The following is a 12,496-nucleotide window of genomic DNA, read 5'->3' as shown; positions in this document are numbered from 1 at the left end:
ACTCAGGTGTTTTATAGGGGTCATCTACTGGAACTGAGGCAGGTTTTAATGCAAGCTCAGCAAAGAGGACTTTGCAGGATAAAGCAGTTCAAAATGCAAAACTTTCTGTTAGCTTTTTAGGCATTTTTTATGTCTAAAAAGCAAAATGTTAAAGATTTTCTTCTTACCCTCATCTCTTTTCCTTTTCTCTCCATTGGATCGAGGAATACCCAAAATCCCATTAATGGAGTAGGAACCTGCAGGGTCATTGGAGACGCTGGTTACAGGTGGGGAAGCTGTGTTTGGTACTGTGGAAAAGGCAGAAAGAAAATTCATTGATCGATTTACTTACTTTTTATTTTGAGCATTTGAATGTAAACAATAACGATAAAGCCATCACAATTATTCTCACAATTTGCATTGCTGAAAAGGAGTGGGATGAAGTTTACTCTTGTTTAATCCTACCCCGTTTAGTGCTAGTTACTGATTTAACGTATAAACTAAATTATAACACTCTCTGTCACGGAACAGTTTGATCCTCACAGGAAATATAACCAGTGCTGTTCTGAGTACAACCAATATAAATACATATTTTTTGTACTTAAAAAATCTTAAAAGTGTTTAATAATCTGTTATTATGTGTGCGTCTTCTGGCTCTTTTGTTGCAATTAATACAGTGGTTATAATTAACTTTTATAATTATTTTCCCAGACCTCCAATCAGTGACTTAAATGTGATTTAAATTGCATCAAAGAAAAGAATGCTGTTCATTACAGCTTTTTTGTAAAATATTTGAGGATATTTTTGTTGTTGTATGACTATCCAGACTGTAAATATAATTTTGTCCCTGGAGTTTTTTAATGAGATCTGGTTATGCCAATGTTGAGACTACCTTGTTCTAAATTCACACTGACTGTCAGAAAGTAGCTGATTTGAGAATTGTGCCAGCAGGTAAACAGGTCTTTAATTTCAGGCCTTTAATTTACTTTTACTGCTTTTATTTTATCAGGGAATGTAGCAGTTTCAAATAAAGATGTAAGTTAACGGTTTAGAAATGATCTCCATCATCGTCTTCACAATTTTCATGAAAAAACATCAAAACTTGATATGGATCTGAAACTTTATGTCCACATCTGTAGGTTCTAAGATGATATTTATTTACCTATTGTATGGCCTGGTGTTGAAAGTGATGACCCATCAGGAGACGGATGGAATGGCTGCTGCACCTTTGTTCTGATGATCCTGGAGAACAAAGAAAAAAGGAGACGTCATGAGGGATTCTCAGTAAACTTTTTCTTCAGTAAAACTTATTTCTAAAGCATTTTCATATGTTCATGCAGATGAGTGTAACATAAAGTGCTTTACCAAAGTTTAAAACAGTTAGACATAAAAACATAATTATACACCAAGGAAACAAACACATAGAAAACGATCAAACAAATATATTATATAATCAAATTGCTTTAGAGGACAAGGAAATGAGGACATTAAAATTCTAAGGCTAGGGAAGGCATTCTTTGCTTATTGGTGTAGCTTCAGGATGGTTAGGACTCTTGCGATGCCCGACTCCTACACCAAGTCACCTGTGGCCTGTTCGTGGTTTGACAGCCTTGCAAGAACAGATATAAATCTTTATACTCTACTTTTCCGTCAATAATTCAACTTTCTCATGCTGCCATTAACAAAAGAAGTTTTTCTTTCCATTTACCACATGCATGCTCAGTATGCGGGACTGCTGCGAAGTTGATGACTTGATGCAGTCAACTGTCCATTGTCACCACATAGTTGCTCAGGAGGACAGACTGATGCAATGTCAGTGACTTAATGCGATTGGCTGGGCTCCCATCATTAGAAAATGTTATTATCAGCGGGCATAATTAACCTAAGCTCGACCGAATTGTTTCATAACTAGGATCAAATTGTACTTATTTATTTACCTTATCCCTCGTCATCATTCTTGTTGGCCATACCAAATTAGCTTTTTTGTCATTGTTGTTTGATATTAATTGTTTGACTTTAAACTTGCCAGAAAGATAATCAAACAATTTGAAAATACTGAATTATCTGAAACTGCAAGCCTTCCTGAATAAATGTGTCTTTAGCTGAAAAACACCCAGACTCTCAGCTGCCTTTGGCTGACAGGCAGGCTTGAGAAAATGCACCTCAACTAGTTTTAGCTAGATATCAACAGGAGACCCAGACCCAGACTCGTAGGATGAAAGCAAATCAACAAGATGGACTAAGACCAGATCCCCCCTCTAATTTAAGCATCACACCAGCTACCACAGATATACTTTCTGGTAAAGATATCAAATGCAACTCATATGCAAACATGGATCTGGTCATTGGTTCCGTCTTAAAAGGTAAAGTCTTGAAAAAAACTCTCTATTGCACTTTTTAGTCTGGGTGATCTTGCAAACAAAGCATGAAATCACATCAATTCACCTCAATGATCAGCTTCACTGGCTCTACCTGGCCCACACTAATCAGCACTCTCCACCTCCACCCCCCACTGCCTCCACCCACCTAGGTTTGGAAGGGGTTTCACAGTGACCGATCAAACTCAACCCGTGGCCCCCCGTGTGCCAATACGGATGAGGTTGTATTGATTGAGGCCAGTGCGAGGAAAAAGTTGGGGATTAGTCACACGGGCAAACAGATGCAAATAGAAAGCTATAAATTATATGTGACAGGAAAGCAATAGTTCCTTATTGCCTTGCACAAGCTTACGCCAGCATTAGATTCCTTTAATCTGAATGGCACTATGGGAGAAAGGGAGCTGTCACAATAATTTGTAAACTTTAAAACTATTCATCATGGACGCTGCAGGAGCCAGTTACGAGAGGTCTGCTGAGAAATTTTAGGGGATTTTGCTCCTTTGTCTTCTGTATTGAGCAGTATAATATGAGTTATTTTAGATACTGAAATTATTGCAGTAGCCTGCAGGTTTTCAAGAAAGAAATCTGACAATGTCACAAATAAAAGATCTCACCTTGGAGGAAAATCCGCCTAAAACACACCTTCCCAGAAAGCATATATTGATATTTTAATTTTTTCCCCCTTTATCCCCCCACAACAGTTATTTGGCCCCTCGACTCGTCTGCGCGACATAAATTAAAAAGATTTTATTCGGTATCCATGTTCCTCATATCGAATAAGCAATTTAGCTGAATGAATTAATGACCTGCTTGTTGCTGAAAATCCCCTGAAGAGATATTAAAATTGCTTTACTTCTGAATCAATAATATCGAGCACCATTGAAGACCTTTTTCTTTTTTGTTGCTTTTTTTTTCTTTATGCCCAACAGAAAGCATTGGTTTTGGTGGCTCTGTATGACTACAACACTATCTCTGTTGCATTTAATAATGCATGCAGGAGAAAGGTGTTTAAATCGAGCATCCTCTTTTGTTAATGGCTCTGAGGTCAGACTGTCTGCCACTGGCGCACCCAACTGGAAAAGAGCTTGTGGTTTTTTGTGGGGTTTTTTTTGTTTCTTGTTTAAAAACCTGAGAGAAAAACCCTCCTGTCATTTGAATGGTTTTAATCCTTTTCTTTTGGAAATCTCCAGTGACAATATGCCCAAAATTTAACCATTAAAGATGTGTTCACCTGCTATATCATACACATATATCATATACAGAGCAAGAGAGTAAAACATTTACAATGTGTAAGATGTTCAGTATTTAACTTTGCTATTTGATGTGATCGATATGGCTTTCGCCCAGGAGCCACTCTGTCAGGGGTTGCCGCAGTCGCTCAAAAAAAGTTACCTCAGTTGCATCCCAAATAAGTTTTTTTATACTTATTTTCATGTCTAGTCAATGGAAATGTGGGAGGGCCCTGTATTGTGCATAATATAAGCATTGTAAAACATATGGCCATCTGTCTGACACTGAAACTGGAATTTGTTTCCAGGCTCCTATAGAGCACTAAATTAAAGGCCTCTGCACGGTATTTAAAGAACTCTTGTTTAAAATGTAAAATACCTTGACCTCAATCAACACTGAATAGATATTCTGAAAACATTTTAAGATTTGCGAAATATTTGTTTCTGACAACATACCAAAAAGAGCATATTTCTTTTTGCATCAAGACTACCTTAGAATGAGATAAATCGCAATACATAGACTAATCAAACCAGGACTAAACATCACTGATTGCAAATCAGTTTGGATTTGTGGACCTATTTATTGAAAAAATATTTTCTCAAATATAGTTAAATTTCCCCCGTTATATTCACGTGAACCAGAGGCCTGCCCGGGACGGTATTCATGCAAGAACCGCCTCTGATAGAAATTCACACCAGCTCTCCTATTTGACTGATAGAATTACAGCTCTTTGTGCTCACAATTTAATTTCCCCACATAAACAAAGACACACAATGCCTCCCCCACTTCCATCATCCTTTCCCAAATAAACCCACCTTTAATTGGAATAGAAAGAAATAAGTTATAGTGTTTTTTTGATTATATTATCGTGCCTTTTGAATTTATCACATACATGTGTCTGAGCTTCCTTAAATGGGGCTTTTTAAGCAGCCACAAAGCATGAAATGAATTTTCTTCAGACCCTTTTTTTGCTTTCTCTCTCTATGTCTCTCTATTTAAAAGATGTCTTGTGTGGAGCTGTCCAGGCTCTCCCATCAGCTCATTAAAATGTAATGCTGACACTGCCTCTATATGGAACAGTGCCTCTTAACCAAAGTTCATCACCAGGGATCTCTGGTGGTGGTGGGGAGAAAACAGGTGATGTGAGGGGAAGGTGGTCCTGGGTTTGGGTTTAGCCACAACAAAAAACGTCCAGATTTTAAACGCAAAATTTGCCCCAATTTTGAACTCAATTAGGACAAGAATTCCTCCATGCACTGTTACACATCATTATCACCATTTGCATCAGTACATCGTCGTGACTTTTTAAACATTTTGTTTTACATGTTCTGGTTAAGCAACATCTTGCAAAAATATCCAGCACTGATCTGTCTCTCCCTCTCTTTCTGTGCAGCCCTCCTGCACATTAGATGCGCTAAAGAAAATTGGCCTGCTTTATAGCGCCACAGGATTCTGGTCACCGCATATTGATCGGTTTTCATCTCGACAGATTCACTCAGTCCTGGATGTACAGCTGCTGATTGCAGGAGAGAGGGGGAGTGGATTCTGTCTCAAAGATTGAATTCTCAGAGGTATCTGCGCAAAGTTGCTCCAACTATATTCTTCGGGTTTTGGCCGCAGAGAAAGGGCTAATGTGATAAATTATTGTTATATTTTTTTTATAGTCTGAATTTGTGTATGCCCCTTTCATTAAACGTCAACACCAGTTATGTTTAGCTAAGCTTGGTTCCTTTTTAAAATAAATTCTTATCAGTATAATGTTCTTTTAATAAAAAAACAAGTAAAACAAAAAATAAACAATGAAAATAAACAAAAAAAGCTTTATTTCTTTTGATTATCAATATTTGTATTTTTTAAGACATAAAAACAAAAAAAAAACATTTATTTGTTTTTATTATTTTATTTCAAATCAATCCCAAAATCAACTTTTTTTTAATAATCATTTGTATTTGCTTAAAAATCAATTAATCATAAAGAAATAAAGAACCCTTTATTATTATTGTTGTTGTGATTATTATTCATAATATTATTATTATTGAACTTAAAATAAACAAAGGCAATGCACATTTATAATTAGTTCACATTTTAAAGCTGTATAACACATTTATTCTACCTGTTAATGGATGAGACGCTGGGAACAGTGTCGTTGTCGCAGATTCCCTCTGCCAGCAGTCTGTCTCTGATTTCCCATGCAAACATGGTGGGATTTTGTCTCTTGTAGTCTGCAATTTTTTCCACCACTTTCGGTGTGGCCACTTTGGGTTTGGACCCACCAATAACTCCTGGTTTGATGCTGCCAGTCTCGTAGTATCTGCAGAAAAAAAAAAAATCTTAAGTCAACACTGTACGTTTGAAGATAAAAAAGTGGAAAAGTTTTACTTATTTAATTTAAAAAGTTGCCGTTTTGGTGTTTAGGTATGATGTAGCATCGCACAAAACATTTTAGCATCCAAGAAAACAGGTAGTATAAAAACATGACGCGACTTTTGGGAAGTTTTGCGCTCACAAGGAATCTGAACTTACAAAAGCGCCTCTTATAAACCAAAAGTTCCCATCATTATGAGGAGCGCTTTAACGATGAAAAATCAAGCTGATTATTATAGACTTAGGAGTGCCTTTCCAGCAGAATCCGCCTCTCACCTGCCGAGGATCTTGCTGACGCAGCCGTGGCTCACCCGCAGCTGCCTGGAGATGTCGCAGGGCCGGACGCCCTGGTGGGCCAGCTCCACTATCCGCTGCCTTACCACGTCCGGGAGGGGTCTGCCGTTCACGAACACCCCGCCGAGCTGGTTCACACCTCCGTGCCCTACGTGGGATACAACAGCAGCAAAAACACACACAGACGTAACATTACATAAGGTCGTTGTGAAAAAAGGAGGAATAAAGAATAAAATAAGCTATAAAAACCGTTTATAACGCACGAAAATGGTGATTGAAATAAAAAAAGGTTTCATTTAAAAACGTCTTTGTTAAAATATATGTCAGAAACAGTGTTCACAGCGAGCCCTGATTTATGTGTTTTATAAAATAAAATTCATGCTTTCTAATAATTATACACTTCCAGTTTTTGAAACTTATAATTTTCTTTATTTTTGCTCATTTGGACTAGGGAACATTTAAAACCGTAATTTTGTTCTGCTTATCGTGCATCCATTCAAAACAGCCAGATTAATTTTGATTTAATTAAATAAAATTAACTAAAATGTCTAGAATAATATTTGCAATAGAAAAAAAAAATTATGTTACAATTAGTGCTAAGTTCAGAAATATGTATTTTTTATATGCCATACTAACCCAGTCTACACTGACGCGTAAGTTTACATGTTTTTTTTTAAATTATAAACGTAATAAAAAATGTAAAATAATTTATTGAAACAGAATACTTTACAGCCATCTGCACCCACTGTTATATTCTTGCATATCACTTTCAGAGCTCATCATTCACGCATGCATGTTGATTATATTCCTCTACACTTTAACTCTGATTACTCATATTGCAAATCATCTTGTAAACAAAGAGGTCATCAATTATGAACACCTACTCCTCAAATTAGGAATAAGCATCCTTTATAAGCATTTAAGTTGGATGTAGTTGCACGGATAATTTGAATAATAGATGTGTAACTAATATGTCCTGATTTATAAGGCCTTTCACGCGCATATAGACTGGGCGCTGAAAGACTCAGCCTGGTGCACATGGGAAATAGAGAAAGCACCTGCTGAAAATTGTGTTCTTTGTTTACTGTGACATATTTTATGTTTATTTAATATTTTGGATGCATTTCGCATGGATAATTGTAAGAGATAGGGTGAGAAAATGTAATTAGTTTTGCAACTGACATTTATTAAGTCACAATTAGTCCAACACATCCTCGTTTGGCCTTTGTTCTGCGTATTTTGTATGCGTTAAGATGCTGGTTGCACTTTAAAAACTGCTGCGCTCTGCAGCAGTATGCAGGTAGTAAACGTTTCCCTTTTAATATTTTTTTTTTCTCCATGTATGTGCATGCATGCAAAGGCTGCAGCGGCAGACAAACTCGGGTTGTGCTACTTACGGTGCATCGCCGTGAAGGGGTCTGCTTTGCAGTGAATATCCATTGGATAGCAAAGGAAAGACAGATAATCAACTGAAGTCGCCGTTTCGCCTTAATATCAAGGGGGAGGAAATGTGGAGAAAAAATAGATGATTCTAATCGATGGAGGGACTTATAGTTTAGACCCCGTCCAGCCCCGACCCAATGGCAACTTATTCCCCTTAAAGTTGCCCCCTCTTCTTCTTGTTTTTTTTCTTCAGCAGTCCGGTCCGGTCAGCTGGATGTCTTCTTGCAGGTGCACGGCATGACCGAAGGAGCGCTTCTCAAAGCTGGAGGTAATTCTCACAGCATACCAGCGAGCGAACCGGGTTCCCTTTTTTCGCGCAAGAATTTCTCCGTCCAGGGCCCGCGATATGTCCTCAGTCCTGGTTGCCTCGATTCACGGGTGAAGAAAGGCTTACACACCGGCTTCTCGCTTTCTTGGCGCGATTGGCTGCGTGAGGCTGGATTTTTGGAGCTGAGAATGAAGCCTCTTCTCTGTGTCTGTGGTTCTAAAAGCTGCAACCCTCCCCTCCCTCTACTCTTCACCCTCCTCCTCCCCTCTGCAGACCCCCCTTTTTGCTTATATGGATGACTTGTCAGACAAAGGCAATAGATGCCAACACTTTGTGATTCGCCAGCGCAAAAAAATGGGGGTCCAAATGAGGAGGTCTCTAGTTGTCTGACACACCGACAGGAAGGGGAGGGAAAATAAATAAGAGACAGAGTCCGACTTACAAACATGTGTTTATTAGACAGTAAAAAAGTTACCTTCTTGCTTACAGTACATTGAAAAAAATAAATTGTCATAAAAATGATAAAAAATAGACATTCCTGTATTTTTTCGGACAAACGGCACGTTAAAGGGACAATAACCATAATAAAAGTAATTCAGATGAAAATGTCCGTTTACTAGTGAAAGTTGTCGATTTAATTTTGTCAGTTTTTCCATAATTTGTCTTTACATTTCAACCCGAGTAGTCCCCAGAAATTACTTTCTGATCTTGTTTCTTGATTTAATTGGATATTAAACATATATCAAGGTTAAAAATAGATGTGTTGACCTTTATTGCATGCAGCTGATGGTGTGATGATTGTGCTGCTCCAAAGTGGGAGTTACAGTGCATGGTATTGGTCGGAGGTGAAGGTTCCTCTGCACTCATACCAACGCCCCTCACCTTCTGTAGATGGCGCTGTATAGTTTCTCATACCTGAGGACAGCTGTAGTACAGGACTCTAAAACAAGCAAAAGTTTAGGGTGCACTTAAGTGTCATGCAAACTCGAAAGTTATAACTTTTTGGGAAAGATTGTTTTTTTTGGAAAAAAGCAAGTTAGAAATATTAGTTTGTTATTTTTTTTTTTTAAACATTATGCATTTTTTCATATAATTTGATGACTTTTTGAGTCAAAGTTTTATTAAATACGTGTAGGAAATTATAATAGAAGGCTTAATGTATTATTAAAATGACAAATCTATAAATTATATTATGGGTATTTCAATATGAACGAGATAAAAGGCACACAATGTTTTAAAATCCTTCAAACATTCACACAAAAATAAAAGAAAATTTGAAATCTAGTCATAAATGTGCATTAATAATAATATTAATAATAGTTCACTCAAGAATAATTATGGAGGCTATTAGTATGAGCAATTAAAATTATTTATTTAAGAATCATATAAATGACCAATCAATATAATCAGGCATTATTTTCAAGGAAATGGATTCAGAAATGTAATGCTTAGTAATGACTCAACATTGAATATATTTTAACAACAAACTTAATATTTTCGTTCAAGTTTCACTCAGCTATAATTCTTAACAGTGCTTTAAATAGCTGCAAAATCTGTGCCTCTGCTTGTTTAATGACAGCGCTAATGCTAAAGTCAAGAACCAATCCACAACGTAGATGATGGTAACACTTAGAATGTCTTTTACACTGTAAACAATCATGGTTGTCTTAACAGCGAAATCGTTGTTTTTAGTGTTGAAAGAAGGTGCAACATGCCACTGTGAAGATACGTGTTTTCACACTAAAACTTTCTCAGTAGTTCTGTCCTCTATAATCTGTTTATGTTACTGTAGATTTGCGTTGCATTCTGAAACCTGTTACTACATAGCAATGATAACAACATGAATTACAGTAAGTATTCATAATAGTTTAGACTTTATTTGATTCAACAATATGATGGTTAATGGCTGGTATAATAGTTTTACTGTTGTACAGTACTAATGTTAGTTTAACATTACTTCACTACCCAGCTAAAACAAAGCAGGAGCTACTGGATAATTTTTGCCAGTAAGATACGGTTATTTTATCAGTAAACAATTGAACTTAATGATACTGTTTATTATTCACCCAAGTAAAACAGATTATATTTATTGATTATTGAGTAATTGATTAATCCATTTTATTGGGTACATTGTAACAGTTTGTTACAACAACAACAACAACAACAACAATAATAATAATAATAATAATAATAATAATAATAATAATAATAATAGTAATAATAACAATAATATAATAGCAATAATAAAAACATGTTGTCACCATATTTTCAGGGTTGAGATGGGGGGCATCTCTTTGGGACAGACGGCCTCCAGGTCAGGTTAGAGGATGATTTCTCTTTTTGTTACTGTTTTTGGAGAGGGCTCCTGGTACAATATGTAGCACTATAGGCTGCAATTTCACACCCGGCTGCACATTTCCCTTAAAGCTAGACCCCTCCACACACGCACCTCCTATAATACCCCCCCAACCACCACACCCCAACCCCATCGTCACCCCTTCTTCAGTTTTTCACCCCCACTTTTCTCTCCTCCTGCTGCCCACCACCATCAGCACCACCACCCATCTAATGTAAAAATTAAGCAGGGGGAGAAAATAGGGGGATACAATCCTAATTTAATATTTTTATTTATTGTTTGACTCGGGTTTCATCGGTAAATCCGGTGTGGCGCGGGTCTCTCTCTCTCTCTCTCTCTCTCTCTCTCTCTCTCTCTTTCTCTTTATTTTAAGGAAAGAGGCCGCTCTGTTCAGCACCTATGCGGGGATCAGAGTCAGAGAGTTCCTAACAGGGGTCATTCAGGATCAATTTTAACAGCATAGATCAATGTTGCTTTAACTTTTAAATCAGAAAAATAAACTTGGGAATAAAAAGTTCCACCAATTTAAACACGAACAGGACATGGTTCACAGCTGCAGCGTTTAAGACGATGCCACCGCATGTCAAGAGTTTGCAAAAATGTTTTCGGAGCCTGGCGTGCACCCATTAGGAGAAGTGTAATGTATTGACAGAGAGCAATTTATCTTTTGCCCCGCTTCCTAATGGCCTGTGTAGATAGGAGATAGGATAGGTGGCATGGAGGAGGTGGAGGAGGAGGAGAGGAAAGGAAAGGAACATCGCTGGTCCAGCATGCAGCGCCGCACACATGGCGCACTCTCGCTTAGGATAAGGAGGATGGAGGCTTTGAGTGTTGGTAAAGAACTTTATTCCTAGACTTGTCCTATCAGTTTTATCTCCATGTTTCCCTTTATCTGCAGGCTGTTGGATGATTGTCTTGCGTTAAGACCAGCGTCACCAATCGATGCGAGTTTTCCCTTCCTGTAGCTGACTCCTCTGGTAGTAACCTGTATTGGTCTTAAAGAAGAGATTAATTGGTTGATTGACATTTAAGCGCTCTGAATGATCAAACTTTAAATGACTGCATGTTTGAATAAATAATTCTGAAAATATCAGCGCTGTTTGGCTTTTTGTTTGACCACACTGGTTACAAACGCACACTAAATGCCTATCCTCTACACCATTATCTATGCCAGTAGGAAAATCCTCCTCCCTGCGATGGGTTTTATATTTGGGACTTCTACACCTTATCCAGCCAGGCTGCTGTATACTTCTATGGATTCTGGTCTACAAATCTTGCAGGCGTGAGCAGATGGAGCTTCACTTTGAAAGATTGATTTTTGTACAGGCTTTTAATTTTGTCTATAATTAATTGAATCATTGCAGCTGATTTCCATCGACTCCCCGGTTTAAACGCAAAATAATAGAGCTTGATGTTTTGCTTTTACTTATACTCATTATTAATTTATTTCACTGTTAAATCATATATATATATATAATATTTATATATATTTTATATTCTTTCATAGTGGTTTAGATTCCTATCCATTATCTATCTATTCCTATCTTATTTTGTTCGTTAAGACGTGCATTTTCCATTGAATTTTAAATTACAACCTAATACAGCTACTATAACTCAAAATTTTTAATCCTTTTTCAGATGTCACAAACTTTCGAATCAAAGAGTACAATGCATGAGAAAAATCTTCATATTTTCTATCTGCATATTGACAACTTATTGTAATGTTAGTACGTGCAGATCTAGGTTTTTAAACGGACATTGCTACTTTGCGTGAGTGTGCACCAGCTCAGATCAGCCTTTTAATTGCGAATCATCAAAAATTAGGCACAGACGTGAAAGTCAACGCGAAACTTTACAGCTGTCATGCAGGATCGTATATTTCAGATAATAAAACGCACAGAGGAAAGAACGTCCTGCTTCTCTGTCTGTCTGTATAAAATACAACTGGGGGTAAAAAGCACCTCCCAATCACTTTAAATCTACAACCTGCCTTCATGTCCGGCTTAACTCCAATTAAAACTTCTCTGATAGCTGCAATGGTTTCAGGTCAGAACGGAATTTCAACATTAGACTCCAATTCCGTAATTATGATTATTGTCATTATGTTTCGTTTAAGTCTAAATAAATATTATTTTTATATGACTTTGTCTTTACATCTCTCAACATGAGAGATGTGAAGATACG

General features: G+C 37.2%; 1 protein-coding gene across 6 annotated transcripts in view; it reads right to left on the bottom strand.

Moving 5' to 3' along the window:
* The window catches only part of pax2b (paired box 2b), a 44,424-nt gene extending 36,254 nt beyond the window's left edge, over positions 1–8,170 (bottom strand). For 2 of the 6 annotated variants that reach the window (XM_047376031.1, XM_047376028.1), the window contains exons 1-5: positions 7,643–8,170; positions 6,228–6,408; positions 5,701–5,898; positions 1,142–1,221; positions 168–287 (exon numbers count right to left, since the gene is read on the bottom strand). In XM_047376031.1, coding sequence (XP_047231987.1) covers positions 168–287; positions 1,142–1,221; positions 5,701–5,898; positions 6,228–6,408; positions 7,643–7,685 — 622 coding nt within the window. In that variant the 5' untranslated portion in view covers positions 7,686–8,170. The remainder of the gene's footprint in view (positions 1–167; positions 288–1,141; positions 1,222–5,700; positions 5,899–6,227; positions 6,409–7,642) is intronic. The other 4 variants (XM_047376033.1, XM_047376029.1, XM_047376032.1 and 1 more) reach the window with 2 other exon arrangements.
* Between the last annotated feature and the right edge of the window lie 4,326 nt (positions 8,171–12,496).

This window comes from Girardinichthys multiradiatus, chromosome 10 (genome assembly GCF_021462225.1).
Source record: "Girardinichthys multiradiatus isolate DD_20200921_A chromosome 10, DD_fGirMul_XY1, whole genome shotgun sequence".
Classification (NCBI taxonomy): domain Eukaryota; kingdom Metazoa; phylum Chordata; class Actinopteri; order Cyprinodontiformes; family Goodeidae; genus Girardinichthys; species Girardinichthys multiradiatus.
The sequence above is the reverse complement of the archived record's forward strand: the minus strand, read 5'-3'. Positions and strand labels throughout refer to the sequence as shown.